Source organism: Engystomops pustulosus, chromosome 10 (assembly GCF_040894005.1).
Source record: "Engystomops pustulosus chromosome 10, aEngPut4.maternal, whole genome shotgun sequence".
Taxonomy (NCBI): Eukaryota; Metazoa; Chordata; class Amphibia; order Anura; family Leptodactylidae; genus Engystomops; species Engystomops pustulosus.
This window is the reverse complement of record NC_092420.1, coordinates 67,193,444-67,213,591: the sequence shown is the minus strand read 5'-3', so window position 1 is coordinate 67,213,591 and position 20,148 is coordinate 67,193,444. Positions and strand designations below refer to the sequence as shown.

At 40.4% G+C, this 20,148-nt stretch overlaps 1 protein-coding gene across 5 annotated transcripts in view; it reads right to left on the bottom strand.

Moving 5' to 3' along the window:
- The window catches only part of FNBP1L (formin binding protein 1 like), an 84,706-nt gene that overhangs the window by 30,092 nt on the left and 34,466 nt on the right, over positions 1-20,148 (bottom strand). For all 5 annotated transcript variants that reach the window (XM_072129090.1, XM_072129091.1, XM_072129092.1 and 2 more), the window contains exon 2: positions 10,995-11,110. In XM_072129090.1, the coding sequence (XP_071985191.1) occupies positions 10,995-11,110 (116 nt within the window). The remainder of the gene's footprint in view (positions 1-10,994; positions 11,111-20,148) is intronic.

Below are 20,148 nucleotides of genomic sequence, written 5' to 3'. Positions count from 1 at the left end.
GAGCCATTTAGATTATATTTGATTTTGTTAGAAAACATATTTTGCGTAACTTGTAACTAGAATCCCTGCCCTGGGTGGTTATAATTAGCTATTGGTATACATGTATGCTTGCAAGCTCGTTCAGAGAAGGTTGGATTGTAATAACGATGACTTACTGCTGCAATAAATATCAAATAAGAGGGTTTACATCTGGCCCCACATCTCACCCATGACATTTAGCTGCCAGTGAATCAAAATCACTGAGATACATACATTACAATTTAGCTGGTGAGACCACTCACTGCACTCCTTATGCATGGAGAAAGCCTGCCATGCCAGTCAGCAGGATCCATCTGACTTACCAGTCTCACAAGTCCAGCCACCTCTAGATAAGAGCTATGAGTTATCCCATGTTATTTCCCCCAACATCTTGGCAGCAGTGTAGTCATCCGGTTATCAGAAAATCCCCAGCAGAGGTGTTCATGTGCTGGACCAGAGCGATCCGGCTCCAGATATGCATTAACCTCCCTACAACCTCCGCACAGGTTACCTTTTAAGTCTTGTTGCTGGACCCTAGAGACCCATCAGTCACAGTCAATGCCAGTACCATTACCAAGTGATGGGCAGAAGGCTGGCAGCGGAGGGCTCCTTTATTATGCAGAGAAGCTTTCATTTTGATAGCATACATTATAATAGATTACTTAGATTTTTTTCTATCACGCTCTTGTAGTTGACATTGTCACACAGAATTTGTGTCACACTGGGGACATGTATATGAATGCAGATTATAGCAGATATGCAGATTACAGTCATTGTAAAACTATCCTCCGTGGCTAAAAAGATGCAGGACATTTAGTGCTCTTAGAGGTCTATACGTTAATAAAAATTAATTTAAAGGGATTTATGTAGTGTAAAGTTACTTTGTGTCACCATTCATTGAGTGTCGATCCTGCATTACTCACCACTGTCTATACTGAAGGTCGGGTCAGTATATGGGCTCAAACCCAACTGAGGACAAGAACAAAATTAAGGATTCCAACATCCGGACAACTAGCAATCAGCGCATCGTTGGGAGAGATTATACAGAACAGAAACGCTGTTGAATTTTGACCACGGATTTGTGGGTGGAGAATCTTATGTGAATTTTGCACTGGAATTGTTCCAATTTTTTTTTTTCCTTAATCTGTGTCCTGAAAGAGAAAGTCACCTCTGCTGAAATACATTTGCTTTTAAGATGAAACATCTCTTACTGTTTTGTGTATACAGCTCCTGTGTAACCAATGTGTCTCTCATGGAAACAGACTACAAATAAACCCTGTAGTCTGAGCCTGCAGTGATATTTCTAGTGGTCCGTAAGAAGGGAGAAACTACTTGTATTAACTCAAGATATGTATGAACAATCTAATTTCTCTTCTAGTGTAAACTCCACGCTAGCAAGTAAGAGAAAACATTATCAGATGAAATTGGAAGAAAGCAGCATGAAGTCATGCAAAGCAGCAGCTTTAACCATCCTTACAGTCCTGACCTTTTCACAAACAGGGCAAGGACATGTTAAAACAAATCTAAAATGTTGTCTCTACATCAATATTACACAAACCACAAAACTTTGAGTCTTGCAACATATTCCTTCTTATTTCCTCATATAGACCGTGTATCCTTAATGTTAGGGATATGGCAAAGATAAATGAGAGTCCTACATCTGGAACAGAAACCTTCGCAGAAAACGAGGTCTCAGTAACCATATCTTATTACCACCAAGTAGAACTGTGGATGTATATCTTCTCCAACCTCTAAAGAGGAGGATTTAAAGGGATATTCCCACAAAGACAAGATTCTTAAAGGACATCTATCACCAGATTAAGGATTGTAAACCAAGCACACTGACATACAGGCGTGTGCCCCCTCTGGCAGGATCTGTTCTTCTTTTAGCTTCTAATGCCCTAATTAAAAAAAAAAAAAAAAAAAAAGAATTATGTAAATTGACCTGAGGGGCTCCAGGCTCCATAGGAGTTAATGGAGCCTGGAGCCCCTCAGACTCATTTGCATATTTTTAAAGCAGTTTTTTCTTAAAAACAAGGGCATAAGAAGCTAAAAGAACAGCAGATCCTGTCAGAGGGGTATGTCTGAATGTTTGGTTTACAATCCTTGATCTGGTGATCACCTTAAAAATCTACTCAGGATAACAAAATAACACATTCTCTAATTCACTGTGATTTTCCAGAATTTTCAATATGTCCATCAGTCCTGGTGTACACAATATTTGATGTGACGGGATCCGACGGTAAATCTTCTGATCTTTATAGTTGGGCAGGACAGAGTCTTCTCATAAATTGATTCTCCTGTCTGCTCCATTACAAGACCAGCTCACACACAGACACTTCCTGCCAGAAAGCATAATAATCCTACAAGCTACAGGCAAGATAAGAACTTTATAGTAGGGGAAGAAGGCATGTAGCAAGGTGTCATTGTGTGTTATATCCATCTCATGAATATCAGCATCTCTGATTTGTCTCATCTCTCTTATTCTGTGTGTCAGATACTAGTGAATGTTCAGAAACTAAATGAAAGTGTAGATAAACCTGTACCCAGATACTCTGATCTAAGCCCATGTCAGCACACAGCAACTCAGAGCACTAGAGGGATCATGAAGTGTCTGCTTAGAGAGAGAATCTTACACTGACCATCACTGATGAGCCAAAACAGCTATAAAACCGAGTAAAATTGTAGGTAAGGGGGTTGAAAAAAAAAAAAACACGTGTTTTCATTGATTGTAGCTTATTCAAGTGCAATAGGGAAGTGTCCTCACACTGCTGTGCTCTTGGCTATGACGCTACATATCCCCTCCGTTTACTGTAGTATTAAAACAGAAGCTTGCTTTCAAAAGAAGTAATGAGGGGAAAGGCTTGTGCAGCAGAAATGCTAAGAAAATATGCTAATAAAGTTGTATGATCACACTAATCTCCCATCTAATCGTCTGCAGATTTGTGTGGTCAAAGCTGCCAAAAGATTTCCTACAAAAAAACAAATACAACAACAAAAATCTGGGATAAAACGGAGTCAAAACCAAGGCCCAAGAAAGGTGATAATTACTCTAAATGCTCTTCCTCAATTGATAGAGCAAATAAAACTAAAAGTCCAGGACCCTTTAAGAACTCTGGTCAACTTATTCCAGGTTTTATCCTGCATAATAAACCTGGGAAGGAGTTTATGAGACCAAAATCAATTCCCTCAAGAAAAAGTTAAGAAAACCACAGAACGAGTCCAGGAGAAGACTCCGGGGCCTGATGTAGAGCAGAAGCCGTGGAATGAGCCTCGCTCAGCTCCCACCTCCGGCTGCCTACACGTAATTTAATAAACATTGTTTTCCTTCATTTCTTCAACACATCCTCCACAACCGCAGAGAGAGGGAAGGAAAACACGAGGTGACGCAGAGGGTTTATTTACAGGAGATAATAAACACAAGCGGCTTTCTGTCCTGATGCCGTGCATAGATACAACCGATGGGAAAGTTTTCACTGCAGCTTTAGGCTCCAGGCACACAGCCGCGCATGTATCGGTCAGGTCCTCATCCGTGGGTGAGCTCCGCCTACTGCGCCAGGAATAGGACCTGCGGTATAATTTGCGGGCTGCTCGCCTCGCTCACAGTGCGGCATGGTGCCTGCAGTTTCTCATGCACAATGGATCTCAAAAGGGGCTGCAAATTAGCCTCCATTTTTGGGGTAGGCTCACAACCCCCAAAAAGGTCTTGTATGTGAGGCCTTATTTCCCCTCTCTAGAATTCCCTCTTATGGTCAAAATCGCCATAAAAAGAAATTTGCCTCCAAAGTTACATGAAAAGAGCAAAGAAGAGTCACTTTTACATACAAGGGGAGGATCATCATTACAGCCACCTTTATCTTTTGGGCTCAATAGTATCTAGAACCATTCTTCTGGTGTGGGTGTTAAGGTAAGTATATAATCTTAAAAAAGCAAGTACTACAGGACGTGCAGTTAAAGACCTACATGAAAATGCAAGCTGTAGGAAAAAAATCCATTTCCCGCCTAGGTCTTTAACTTTATCTCTAATTCTATAGCACAAAGAACCACAAGCCTGATGTCATGAGATTCAGATCTTTAAAATAACAGCCAAGCATGGTTCTGGTTCTACTATAAAGCCAAAAATTGGGTGTCCTATCAAAGTGCATGCACAACTAATCTCTACATTCATATAAGGGCACAATATACTGCTGGTTCTCATGATCATGGGAGGATCAGAGCCCCTCTACACTAGCAGGTAAGACATAAGGTAAGTTACGGAAATTTCCCTTTAGCTTCAATTTTAAAAGAAAACTACTATTCAAATCAAGAATGGATATACCAGGGGCACTTACTCATAGATTCAGGCACCGTGTGGTAATCTTCCTATATTTGTTATCCATGGCCTTCCTCCTTCTAAAATCAACTTTTATAATTATGCTAATGAGTCTGAGGAGCTACCCTAGCCTGTATATAATCAGGCTTTCCAGACTGATACACAGTCTCACCCTCTATCTTGCTTCCTCAGGACTTGTGCAGTGCCAGGGTAGTCCTGGGGACTTGTTAGCATAATTGTTTTTTTTTTTTCTTTTAAAGTTGATTTTAGGAGGGAGGAGGCCGTGGATAACAAATATATAAGAAGATTACCACAGTCACAGTGCCTGGATGTATGAGTAAGTATCCCTGGGTTATGATGGATTTTGATGCTAGCATAGACTTGCTATATATTCCGGGAACTGCAGACAATAGAAATATTTCGCAGAACACTTGGGGTTTTTCCCTACGTTTCTGCAATGCATTTAGGACATATGTGATATTGTGTGTGATAATCTGCCCATCTTCAATACTTTTCAAAATTGGGGAGTAAATTTGGTGACAGGGCCGTGCACAGCAGCAGGTTTATCACAGCTTGGGGATTTTTTTAGCCTAGCGTTTTTTCACATCAGCTAGCATTGTGACCCATCTTCTTCTATGCCATCCGCAAGCAGTCCATTTTTTAGCTCATGTTGACGGGGAACAAGGATTTTTGCAGTCTCATTTTAGCTGACTTTTAGAGCACTTTACCAAAATACCCCAACATAAGAAGGCAGGGGGGGAAAAAAAACACTTCCACAACCTTTAAATTGTCATATCCGACGATTTGAGATTCTGTGAAGATCAACCCAAAAAGCTTAATTACATTCTACTATTTATTCATTACAACTGTGAAACCATTAAAATAATAAGGGCACTGCCCCTTTAAGAGTCATATCCTATGTTACCATTTTTAATACCACATCGAGACACTGTAGCATTTGCTTACTGCTGAGAAATATTGTGACAGTGCGACACACAAGAGGGGCGAGAAGATTAAAGCCGGCATCGCCCCGTGCACAAAGCCTGTCCCCACAGCGCAGCGTATACTGCTGTCACCTTTAATTAAAGGCCACAATGCTGAAAGGCCGGCGGTGCCATCAGCATGCAGATCAGGTAAGCACCACGATACTGCTACTTGTACTGGACTGAGGGCCGGACACTCCGACATAGAGTAGATTTACTGTAAACTCAGCCTACAAGCAGATGTTCACACAAAACTGCAAATATTTCCCATGTAAATTCACACATAATTTTCTATTTTTCTACAGTCATTACTGAGCAGCATATGGTTATAGGGACACAAAGGAGCAAAAAGAAAACAAATCTTAAGGACAGACTTCAAAAATTATACTATTAACTCTGCAGTAGCTCAAAATCTTCAAGCTCAAATCAGTTTCTGGAAAAGCTGGGTGACCACCTTCACATGGCCAAGTTATGCAAATGTATGGCAAGTGGGGAACTCAGAGCGTATCAGAAAGAATATAAACAAGAAAATAAACAAAAACATTTATTATTACAAACTGGCTGCTGTAGGAAGATCCACAAAATGATAAGTGTGAATATAACCTTAGGGGCATAAAAAAAAACCCTTGGGTGGCTGGTATGGGGAGGGTTAAAAAACAAACATGTACTTTCCTGCATGGTCCCTCCCTACCTCCAGCGCTACCATTTTTCGGGCCCTGCCCCATGTAAACAAACGGGGACACAGAAGCCATGCTGCGTTCAGCTTCCGGGCGGATGAGGTGGCAGGCCATGCCCACCTGTCCCGCATGATACAAGGCTGGGGATTGGGACGTGGCCGGCCACCTCACCTGGACAGAAGATGAACGCAGCGAGACTTTCATGCCCCTGTTTGTTTCCATGGGGCAGGGACCCGAGAGATTTCCGCGGGGCAGGGGTAAGTACTTTTTTTTTTTTTTTTTTAACCCGCCCACTCCCATCCACCCATGGGTTTTTTTTATACCCTCGGACAACCCCTTTAAGGGAAATTTATTAATGTAATGATGGGTCAGTGTTCTCTATATAGAGGTCATTGTACAGGGAGGAGGAGATAAGCTGTGACATCATCTATTGTCAGTAGTGATGTAATGATGGGTCAGTGTTATCTATATAGAGGTCATTGTACAGGGAGGGGGAGAAGATAAGCTGTGACATCATCTATTGTCAGTAGTGATGTAATGATGGGTCAGTGTTATCTATATAGAGGTCATTGTACAGGGAGGAGGAGGAGATAAGCTGTGACATCATCTATTGTCAGTAGTGATGTAATGATGGGTCAGTGTTATCTATATAGAGGTCATTGTACAGGGAGGGGGAGAAGATAAGCTGTGACATCATCTATTGTCAGTAGTGATGTAATGATGGGTCAGTGTTATCTATATAGAGGTCATTGTACAGGGAGGGGGAGAAGATAAGCTGTGACATCATCTATTGTCAGTAGTGATGTAATGATGGGTCAGTGTTATCTATATAGAGACCATTGTGCTTTGAGGTGTTTTCTTCCATTGTAATCCTGTATGTGATGTAAATAGAGTGACTGCTGCACAGAAAGCTCCTACAGAACCAACACTTTCCAGCTAATTATTGAGCCTAGAGTCCATAGTAAAAATTAAAAGGAAATGTTACTTTTTCTTAGATAACATTATATTATAGATAAAATCATGCAAACAACTTTTAAAAATCATCAAAATTAATAAAACTAAACGTTTATCAAAAACTTGATTAAAAAGTACACAATTTTCTAACGTTTATAAAGGTATTCGTGTTCTCTCATACTATGAAGGACCATTAACAAGATCAATTTTTAGTGTTTTCTTCCCTTCGCCTTTTCCATAGCAAAATAATCAACATTCCTACGGACCATGATGTCCCATTACTCAATAGCTTACATGTAGTTTAATAGTCATAATAAAACAAACCACAAGCCATATAAGGTATATAAATAAATGTCGCCTTTCACAATAGTAAAGTGTAGCCATATGATTCAGTCAGAATGGGGCAGCGGATCTAATCTGTCCTCATCTGGTGCCTGTATGACACTGATATATGATGTCTGGAGTTCACCGCCGCCCCAAGGCATTACATGCAACTCATGTGAAATTCCTAACTACTGAAAACATTCATTTTCTCGTAAACTGGGGGAGTTTTTGTAAGAGGTGAAGATAAACAATTAAAGATAAAAATGTCAGGGTCACTAGGGGTAAAGGTAAGACGCAAGGGTCTCAAGATTATCATTGATTTTATCCATGTCGCCATAAACTATCAAGATACGGGAAATAAAATAAATACTTGTTGACATACGACTTCATGTACAAATAATTCCCTGGGGTGCTAGAGGGTCAGGCATTAGAAGTAAGGGGTGCCCAGGACACCGCTTTAGTTGAAATATACCTTTAGATATCAAGGTTAAAATCAACAAATTCACTTTAAAAGGGAATTTACACCTGGGCAAAGTTCAGCAAAAATTGGGAGGGGAATGAAATGGAAATTTCAGGTTGATATACTTCTGATATTATAATAAAGTGTATATAAAAAGGAAGAGCCTACAGAGTATAATGAGCATACAGCATGTTATAGAGCAAGATGAGCTGACCACAGTGTATATAGTGTCCCATCTACAGGCAGCATATTATAGAACAGGAAGACCTGCGCAGATTGTACATAGTGTCCCATCTACAGGCAGCATATTACAGAGCAGGGGGTGCTGAGCAGATTGTACATAGTGTCCCATCTACAGGAAGCTTATTATAGAGCAGTAGGAGCTGAGCAATTTGCACATAGTGTCCCATCTATGGGCAGCATATTACAGAGGAGGAGGAGCTGAGCAGATTGTACAGTGTCCCATCTACAGGAAGCATATTATAGAGCAGGAGGTGCTCAGTATATTGTACATAGTGTCCCATCTATGGGCAGCATATTACAGAGGAGGAGGAGCTGAGCAGATTGTACAGTGTCCCATCTACAGGAAGCATATTATAGAGCAGGAGGTGCTCAGTATATTGTACATAGTGTCCCATCTATGGGCAGCATATTATAGAGCAGGAGGAGCTCAGCAGATTGCCAAATGCTGATATGATACTGTGAACAATCTCAAACAAAGAACAGCGAGAGGCTTTTGTTATTTATACCACCTTGATGTGTCCCAGACCAGGAAGCTATACTGCTATGCAAGGTCTATGTAAGCACCATGTATTTTACATCCAAAAATAAAGTGAAAAATTGTTAAAATAACAAAGCTGGACAATGAATAAAACTGCTATAAATAGTTTTCCTGCCATCACAGGTCAGACAATTCATGAAAGTCAACTACAACAGGATGAGATGAGATAATACATTTGAAACCTGTCATTTGAAGGTCGACTCGGAGCCAAGGCCCTGTCATAACTTCCTGGAGAAAAATACTGTGTGATTACTTCACTACATCCCACCAGACACAACCGTATGGAATATTTACAGTGTCTGCTCCTCTGATACTACATTTCCATGTCCAGTGCTGCATTATACCCACAGCCAAAGATGGTTTTTGCTGTGGTTATCACACATTTCAGCTGCGACAGGGAGACGGAGCTCAGCCATCGCATGGTGCTGCACCCACTACACACATCTATCCATCAATAGCCATTACTCAAGTTACAGAGGGATGAACATCCTTTGTGAAAACGTGGAGTTCCACAGACATTAACAGAACAAACATCACTCACACAACCATGATGTGACAGATCCTATGGAATTCTACCTTCAAAATCCAGCATCATAAACCAGGGGCATTTCTCATAGTCCCAGGCACAGTGAATGTGGTAATCCTCTTATATTTGTTATCCATGGCCTCCTTTTAAAATCAACTTACAAATATGCTAATGAGCAAGAAGGGCTCTGGGGCGTTACCAGAGTCCATCTATGTTGTAGTTTTACTTCTTGCTCATTAGATTAATTTTAAAAGTTGATTTTAGGAGGAAGGAGACCATGTAAAACAAATATAAGATTAGCAGTCACAGCGCCTAGATCTAGGAGAAAGCGCCCAGTTTATTATGCTTGATTTTGAGGGTAGATTTCCGGGATTGTCCGGAGGTTAAAAAGCATGGCGGTTTTCCCAAAACATAGCATAGCATTGTAGCCAAGCTTCCTACATTTCTAGAGAGAAGAAAGAGGCCATGTTTTTAACCTCTGGACAACCCCTTTAATACATCACCAACATATATAAATGCTATGATCTGAAGTCAAGGGAGTTGAAGCCAAGTACGAATGTGTAGCCCCATATGTCGCCACCAGAATAGCCCAGTAAAAGGTTTTCTGGGCAATAAATTATAACTCCTCTTTAAATAGGTAATAAGCTATCAATATCAGATCTGTGTGTGGTAGGCACCCAACCTCACTACTGATAGCGGATATAAGGAGCACAACAGCAGAAGTACAGGCCAGTTACTTCTTAAAAACTACTACAGGCGGTCCCCTACTTAAGAACACTCGACTTGCATACGACCCCTAGTTACAAACGGGCCTCTGAATATTGGTAATTTATTGTACTTTAGTCCTATGCTACAATGATCAGCTGTAACAGTTATCACAGGTGTCTGATATTAAGCTTTAGTGTTAATATTCATTCTTATGACAATCCAACATTTTTAAAATCCAATTGTCACAGAGACCAAAAAAGTTCCGGCTGGGATTACAATGATAAAATATACAGTTCCGACTTACATACAAATTCAACTTAAGAACAAACCTACAGACCCTATCTTGTACGTAACCCGGGGACTGCCTGTATTTAAATAACCAACAGGGTATACACGGTTTGTTGATTTTTGTCTTTTTCTAGTACACAGTGAAATCAAATCTTTGCTCTTACAGCAAATTAATTTCTTTCATCGCCAGGTTCATTATAGAATCCGTACAAACACAACCACAAGTAGAAAGAACAGAAAAGGTGGTAAATCATTTAAAATTTAATTCGAATTTGTATGAAAATATAGGCCTCTTTCACACAAACGTATGATTTCTTGTATTTTGATGCTGTATGAGGCCTCATTCAGACGATTGTGTGCTCACACGTCGTGGCAGTGGAGGAGAGGAGAGGAGGGATGAGCGCTGTCAAGCCTTTTTCTCTCCATAGAGAAGAGCAGGGCCGGCATCGTAATGCAGTGTAATATATCCTATATTTCTTTGTGAATGGTCATGGTGCAGTGAAACAACGCGTGCTCAACGCACCATGACCGGGTGCAATAAGCATCAATATCAGCAAATGGTGCGGCCAGATATCAGTCTCCATTGCGTGTAGGTGAAAGCACCCTTGGGCTGCATTCACACAAACGTGTGATTTCTCCAGTCCTGCATTTCCGTGCTGTATGAATCCATATATATGTGGCGATTTTCATCCGTATGTGACCGTATCAGAGTAAAATATCGTGGGCTGGCAAATGATGGATGGCAGAAAGGATGCACCTTCTGGAGAAAATAGTACAAGCTCCATATTATTTTACATCTTGGGCAAGTAAATGGACCCTATTGCCGATTGAAATTAATGTAGCTTTTTGTCACACTGCCCTTATCAAAAATGTGCTGTACAGGTAGAATACGTTTCTGTGAAAGAGGCCTTATACTCAGGACTGTGCGCACTGCAGACTATACCTTAGGGAGAGGACACTTACCTAAGCTGTTTTGCATAGTTCTGCTCGATTTCTAATCTTTCTTTGACAAATTTTGCATACTTGTCCAGGAAGTCCAATCCCCACTGTGTGTGTTTCTCTAGATTATCGAACTGGTCCTGTAACATAAAGGAACGTGTATTAATAAACATTCACATAGTCCCATAAAAGATTCTCTTCATGACATTGTATATGGGTATTTGCGTATGTTCTATCAAGACCACAATGGTAATGCACCTCTACCCATCCACTACCACAGTGGAAATTATGTTACATAAAAATATTGTTTAACTTTTGTAATTTTAACAATATATTATAATACAGAAACCGTTGTATCAATTTACTGCCGGAGAAACCCTGATAGTCAGTAATTATTGCCAAATATTCTGGGAATCTACATGCGTAACAAAAATTTTGTCCAGGCAAATGTTTTCAGTGTCATCAATAACAAATATTAATGCAAGAATTAAATTTTTTCTATTCAAGAGACTGATGATTATTTGTGCCGGTTCTCACTCATCTCCTAGACGCCCATAGCTTTTACTAGTCCCCACCAGTGAGCTCAGCGCAAACACTTATGGGGAATTTCAGATCTGAACCTATAATATAGTCAATGACTAAATTACAGAATAAGTATATGACACCGTACTTAGCAGCTTATTACATTGTGTCTCATCGCATCATGATCCAGCTGGGCAGCCGCACCACAAAATATCGAGCTATAGAGAAACGCTCAATCCCCTCCCTTCTCCAGCCGCCATGTACTTCACCCAGGCCATGTGCATTTAGCCTTAAAAAAAAGTTTTTCACTGCAAAATTACAAGCTGAGCTCTTAACTTTGAGAAGAAGAGAATCTCTTCTAATAATGTTGTAGTCCAAAAGCCTCAACAGCAGCATGGAAGACATAGACAGGCGAGATAGAAACCTCTACCAAACTTCACAATCGGCTGGCAACATGTTGTAGAGAAATGAACTGTGAATTAAGAAATTCCTTAAATATTCCATATGCTAATGAGGCAGTTGGTGCACCCAGGGCATGTCCTCACCCGAAACACTATTATTCCCACATAAATCACTTTCTTCTACTGGGTTCATCCCATTCCTTTCACAAGACAATATCTGTGTCTCAGGTGCGGAGGACAAGACTGCACCAACTTCTCTATTACTTCTCTCCATAATGCTCCATTTGAAAAATTCCCATAAAATCTGTATGCTAATTAAGATATTTTAGAAATCACAATACCCATCTCTACAACATGCTGACAGCAGATTATACAGCTAGGAGAAGTAGTACACTCCCTTTAAGGGCAGCAGCTGTAACCGGAGATATCTTCGTGATCCAATAACTTGTCCCCATCTCTGCAGACAGATTTACCAGTGGATGATAAGATATGGGAAAAGAGGAGAGGGGTTCAATAACTCGGGAATGAGGAAGGTTTCCGTAAGAAGATAGGTTTATTACTGATTTATAGGAAAATGTAACCTTGCTACTACACTTAAGGGCAATAGGTTGCAGGGTTAAGGACTTGAGTTGGGATGATAATGGATATAATCTGCTACATATAGTTATCAGTCCTGTTTTTTCTTCTTAAGTTGATTAAAATACAGAAAAACACACCATTTCCCTGTGGTATCTATGCTGCAGAGAGAACATATTTGCACAGGACAGAGGACTCCGGCTTTGGTAAAGTGATGAAGACCAGTATTGATTTCCCTCTAATGTCCCATAACCCGGTCAGATGGGCTAAACAAACAGAATGGATATTGATTCCGGTGCAGAAGACGCCAATCAAAATCAACAAAGAAAAAGGCAAAGAGAAAAGAAAAATGTCATTTGTGACACCAGGAGCCTCGTGCTGATGACTCTTCTGAAGCCGTTCAACAAAAAGGAGATGAACTTGTGAACCTCAGTTCATTAATACTTTTAATTCATGTCTACATCTGAATGACAAAGCCGGTTGTACATTGGACCTTTATGTTTCATCAAGGAGGAGAGAAGTATTTTAAGTTATGTCTTTCGCAACATCAACAGAGAAATATAATGCCATATAATCCCACAAGATTAACTGCACAGAAACCATTATGTTTATTAACGCTCATGACTTCACGGTGCTGGGTCTACATATAGCGTCACACCACAGACAAGCTCAAAACTTGGACCATTAGATTGTTCATGAACTTCCTCCAGAAATGCACCAAAAGCCATATGAAACCGAATGCAGATCTGATGCAGTTCTTAAAGGGGTTTTCCGAGAGAAAGTGTAAAAAAAAAAAAAAAAAAAAAAAAAAAAAGGGGGAGGAGTCCAGTGAGGGGCTGCACAAAAAAACAAACATGTGCTCATCTCGTCTGTTGCTCACAGTGTCTTGTGCCGCCATCTCTCCGGGCCATGCCTGTTTGAGCGCAGCTTCCAATCGATCATGCCCACACGTCAGCACCACACGGCCCGGAGAGACGGCAGTGCCGGACACATGGAGTGTTTGGATGAGGTGAGTACATGTTCTTTTTATACAGCCCCTCCACGGTCATCTCAACTTTTTCACCCACAACTATTGTGCATCTATAGAATATCCTGCAAATGTGTCATCAATAGCAATAGTTTTCAGTAACAATGCAATATACATTTTCTGTGGTTTTGTGTCTGCAACCCTTGTCTAGGGGTCGAATAGAATCAACCTTTGCCTAGTCTGATCTTAAAGTTATAGGGGGATTTATTAAGACTGGCGATTTAAATTTTGACGTAAATGTGGCCAGATCAAACCCAATTTGGTGGTTTTTGCAATAGTCCCAAGTGGTTTTCTGGCAGATACTGCGTAATAAATCATACTACCTTGTGTCTGTCACCCGCTTCTTACCCCCTTGGTGCTGCAGATAAGTGCCAAGATATCAATGTTATTTCTGTGGCTAAATTTCACAATTTTAATGAAAAGATATTAGGGACCACACCACACTTTAGGTTTACATACAGTGTATGTATCATTTGGTTTTGCAGGATATAGAAGTAATAGTTTATACCCAAACACATGCTGATAATACACTTGTGTGGCATATGTTGGTTCAATGGGTGCAAATCCATATGTCAGGCATACACACTAGAAAAGTGAACATAGCTTTAAGTTAGTATAGAAAATGATAAGTTCAAGAGTTAAGAAAACCAATATAAACTATGACGCGTGGCATCACCTCCTCACCCACCACCCTAGAAATAATTCCTAGCCGCTTGCCAGGTCTGATTATGCAGCAGAACTGGAATTTGGAAGTATAAACCCAAGCAGGCCTCACACGGGGAAGGAGAAATTAGCCAGGGATTTTACCAGCTTGTATGTGCAAGACGAATAACCAGGCAACAGAAGCTGGAATCTGGCTGACCAAAGCGGACACAGGGGGCATTTAGGGACACTGCCAACAAAAGAGAAATAAGCCCAGGAGTGTTAGGAGCTGAAGTGAGGACTGCGCTATACAGGTTTAATTACCCTAAGCCTCTTCACAAATCCTCCGCTTAATTACAAGTCGCTTTTTACGGTTTACAAAAAAAGAAAAGAGGATTAAAAGTCGCCAGCGCTGGTTAAAAATGACACAAAAAAAATTGTCTATTAAACAGGAAGTTTCACTCATCACTTGTATCCACATCTCATCCATCAGCTGGTTTTTGGACGCAATTATTTTAGGAAAAAAAAAAACACACATACATGCAGATAAGATAAATGACCCTCTGGATTACAATAAATACTTGCCAATAAATTTATCAAAGATACCCTCCAATCAAGGAGGGAAAAAGGGACACTACTACAATGCACAATTGGATTTAAAATGTACGAATAACCTTTATTAAGACCGCCTCCCCGACGCGCGTTTCGGCTCCCTTCGTCTGGGGGTCAGAGCCGAAACGTGCTTCGGGGAGGCGGTCTTCCCGGGCGGTGGAGCGAATTTACATGCAATAGGTAAGAACTGGCAGCCTGACTCAAGGGTCCCTGGCATATTAGACTCATATCCCAGAGACCATCGGTCCGCTATGTACACCAGTACAGATATAGGACAGTCCTTATAGGAATCATTCCTTTTGGCCACCAGCTCACCATACTCTACATACAGATACACTAGTTCCACCTTGCCCGGTGCTAGACCGCCCTTTTCTGTCTTTGTGTTCCACCACCTCATACTGTACTGTATCTTGTGGATATCCTCCACGGAGAGGCCACATTTGTTGTCTTCATGGTTTTTATAGTATCATATTTTGCAGCATTAATAAAAGTTATTCGTACATTTTAAATCCAATTGTGCATTGTAGTAGTGTTCCTCCTTGATTGGAGGGTATCTTTGGTTTCCATTTAGCATTTATTGTGGCACTAATTAGGTGCGGCGGTGTGAAGTAGTGGGCCTAATCACGATAGTAAGACAGGACATATACACCACATGTAGTGGTCTGTCAAGGCCTCCCTCAATACCTGATCCTACTTGAAAGATTGTATCAATAAATTTATCATCAGCTTCAGGAGCCCAAGACAATCTTTGCTTCTGATCGGTCCATCTATGATCAGGGGGTATGTGTCAGACTGCCAAAGTGCAAAGAGCACAAAGACGCAAGAGAAGGGGATGGACCTTTTACATGGAAGGAGGAGAGATCAGGGAACTGCACCAGTTTAAAATGGAGGGGAACCAGGTATTTCGACTAAAAATCTGCAACAGACAGTCATATTAAGTAGTCGCTCAGTCTTGTTACTTTAATAGTAAGTGCATCTATTAATTTGTTTGGATTGTATGAGGCTTCTGATCACTGCGACCGGCCTAAAATCTGTCTCTTCTCTCATCTGAGACTTGTCTACAAAGGTCAGAATCCATAAAAAGGGATAGAGGATACATAAACCGTCCGTGGCTGCCATAGGATTAGAAACCTCTTTGAATTCTGGTTTGCGTACAACTTAGGATGGATGAGGGACCCTTCTGGCCAGATCTTAATGACCTCTCAATTAGTGGAGAAGGCTTTTAAGAGCCATCACTGTCGGTCCTTGAGAACTGTAGTGAAAAACAAGCTCCTTTAGGTTAGGAACCCAAAGACATTTCATTGAGAAATGAGTAACCGTGACCCACAATACTTGTGTATGAGTGGGAGAAGGAAGGACTTCTGTATACTATTCCATAAAGGACTCAGCCATAAAGCTTGGCACATGTTAAATATACATTCGGTGGAACATATAAGAGAATGATAATTTAGTGTATAACCCCTCCTCATACACAGGCCCTTTTATTTTCTGATACACTACTAACAAAGATGTCTGGTAACAGACATTCTCCCAATTTAGAGCACACAAATGCCGTGGCTTGAACATGAGAACGGCCGGCCTAAGATCTCTAACCCCAGATTATTAACTCTTTTATTATCCCACCAAGTGCATGACAAATAATCCATTCTGTTGGAAACGGAAAATGCCATTTCATTAAAAGAACCTAATTACCTGACATGGAAAAACACCTCAACTTCTCACCCTGTCTGCAGCCTTCAGCGCTTGTTCCTGACCGAGAAAGATAATTGACGAATCGTACCAATTAGCCAAAAATATATTTTTTTTTTACCAAGTTAGGATTCAAAACTACAAACCTGGTACAGAATCCTGCAGCAAAACAATGGAATTTTATAGGTTTATTTTCTAGAACATAGAAGATATTTAACAATGAGCACTACAAACATTGGCAACACAACCAGATCCATTGGCAAGTTTTAGTACTAATTGACCAGCAATATTTTTACCAGATTGAAAAAAAGAGGCGATGAAGCAGCACTCCATAGTGAAAACAGTGTACATTCTTTATTCCACCATTGATATGCAACATTTCGCCTTCTCTAGGAAGACATTATCAAGCTCATGGAGAAGGCAAAACACTGCATGTTAAATGGTGGAATAAAGAATCTACACTATTTTCACTATGGAGTGGTTCTTCATCGCACCTTTTTTCATGTTGAACCCTTTGGAGACCTGCTCCAGACTTTATTTTCAGTACACAGTGATGCTCCATATCCCTCTCTTTTGCCCATTTTTACCAGATTATTACTATTGTTACACAAACAATATAGGAGTTCTTATAGGAGGCCTCCCTACTGGCGGGTAGTTTTTGTTAGCAAAATCTCATACAGCATTGGCGATAGAAAAGCAACTCAGATTACAGACAGAATTTTTCTCAGGCTAAGCCTCCATTTTCAGCGTGGAATTAGGAGATCATTGGCGCAAACATGGGCAGGAATATGACCCGTTCCAAAATTTGAGCCATGTTTAAGAGCCCATCGAAATACATAGTGACGTGCGACAGACAATTTAAACAATGGCTACCACGTGTATGTGTTGCATGAGCCCATAATCCAATGCGGATGCGATCTCGAAACCAAAAGAAAGACCAGTCCTAGCTAAGTGACTGCAACTCAAGCGAACGAGAAAATGCACTTAGTCCAGATGTCCGGATGCTTTCACAGACCTATTTATCAAAGAGCAAGTTATTTAACAACTTGTAAAACAATGAATATTCTTCATCGTCCTTGTGCGTTTTGCTGTAATTAAGGAACTTATGCAATTTTAATAGGAGGTTCAATACACAGCATTAATACAAGTTATGCTTGGCAATGGCACAAGAAGCCGCTCAGATGGTCCCAGTGGTTGCATCTTACTTCCTTTTCCAAAGCATTGAATATATAGCAGAAAACATCTGGCCAGCCCAGCTCTGAGCGAGAGACACACGATATTATACAGTCATTTTGACTCGGAGCCCAGACTAAATGCTCAACCAATTTTACAGCTGAACTATTGCAGTAGTGACACCCCAGGCTCTGCCTCTCACGTAGGGAAAGGGCCTCTCCAGAGAAGCATCGTTATATAGTATAATCTAGTATTTCACCATAGATGTACGCGTCAGGGCCTGGTCCAAGCGCCATGGGTGTTCAATTTCATCCCTTTATTCTACAAAAATGTGAACGATGCTGCAGCCATTGAGCGCGAGCACAGCGCAGTGTAATGTATAGCATCTATAGCTGGAAAGCTTCTCTCCCAACTAACAGATCAGATAACATTTTACTAAACTACAATCAATCATTTATACTGAAGAACCCAAATACATCTGTGCGCAGCTCAGCACCACAGGTTTTACAATCTACACAATAATGCTGGAAAATAAGCTGCCAAAATGTGAGCCAGGCATCTTAGAGAATGCTATTCATATTTAAGAAAAATATTTTTCATGAGGACAATTGTATTAGGTCAACCTTTTTAGTGAACTTTGTCAGCTACAATTGGATATAAAAAAGTAAGAATGTTTTAATCCTTCCTTTATACTTTTAAAATTGGTGATATACTCGTAACAGTTGGAGATACACCTCTGCATAATCCAATTTTAAATTTTTAGTAAATCTGCAGAAAACAATCTGCGACACCATACCGCTCCGTAGCCCGTAGAAAGATAGGGCATGTCCTATCTTTCTACGTAATACGGCACCGTGCGTTGTATATTCCTATGGAAAGGGGCGGGGGTGAGCTGCGCTCATCCCCTGCTCCTCTCCGCAGCACCAAAGTGCTACGGTACGGCGGGCATACTTCGTGTGAATGGAGCCCAAGTAGTTTTTATTGCGGTCTTGTACAGAAATGTGTGATGTTTTGACTTTAGGACAAGTCTTCATCAAACGAAAGTGTGGCTAGTTGTTAGAGAAGAAGATAAACAGCTAAAACAGCTCGGCTGGTATCACATTAGTCCGTGATAGGTGCCACTGACTGATCACTCTGCTGGGAACTGAACTCCATGCATAATATTGATATATGGTGCGCACTTGTTTCCCCGATATTCAGCAGAGCCAAGTGTCAGCTTTGTTACATAATGGGGTAACAAAAACTCTGTACATCATATATCAATATTATGCATGGAGTCCAGTCCCCCGCATAGTGCTCAGTCCACGGCACTTCTCGCGGCCTAATAGTATGGCACATCTGTGCTCTGGAGTAAGTCATGAAGACATAAAAGGACTACATAGGACCTAATGACACAACATCATTTAAAATATTTGAAAAGTTGTTTTTACTTTCAATTTAGACAATGAATTTTTTTTTTCAAATCCATCATTTGCGTCATCATTCTTTAATTTTTTTTTTGAACCGTGGAGCCATAAAGGAGCAGAGATCAAACCCTTATCCCTTCTATATAAGACAACTAGAAAGCTCTGTCACAGTAATTATCCCTGCCCTGCTGTAGTCATCTCAGGCCCAAGCAGCTAGAGGGTTACGATATCATTTTCATACGTTATCATTTTCCAGGTTTACTGGTCCGTAATACCCAACAAAAGGGATATTGTTTCTAGATAAATTACCTGGGCATCGCAGCTTAAACAAAATGACTGAATTATTCAGTGCGTTCGCTGATAACCAGCAGACTATGAGTCAACGTCTATGGTGGGGGGCGAGGGCATCGGTATAATGAGAGGAGTCTCTAAAGCACATTGTGCTAGGACTAGAATCATCTTGTGTTTAAAAAAAATTAAAGTACTTCTCAAAACTGGAGACATTTTTACAGAATTACTAAATATACAAGGTTGCTCTGTTATTGCTGTAGGAACATCAGCCTTTGCCTCCTTAGTTTAGCTCTAGGAGACTGTAGTAAAACTTCTACAGACTACACCAAGAACTGCAGACATAGCCTGACCACTTTTGCACTAGAATATGCAAGTATATTATAAGATTGCCTAGTGTTTTACCATAATACTTTACTGGACCATCTAAACCTCAGGGTATAATCAATACATTGTTGAACCAATGAAATTTTTACAATCTACCATCCACAATAGAGAAAAACTTTTCCAGTTACACACATATTTCCAGAAGCAATAAGAAGTCTGTAAGGGAAATTCCACATCAATAGGAAAGGAAAAAACTAAACAAGGGCCTATATAACAGCACCATAAAACAGCAGGAGGGCAACAACTTGTTGCCGCACATTTTTGTTGCCGGTTTTGTACATTCTGTCTTATAAACATAGAACTTATGTATTAAGGAAGAAAGAAAAGGTAAAACCATATTTTTTATATAATATACAGTATATATATTTATAGTTTGTAGAATTTTTGAAGCGTATCTAAACTTTCTAAACACAGAAATAAGTAGCGCATAATAAACATAATAATAAAAGAATAAA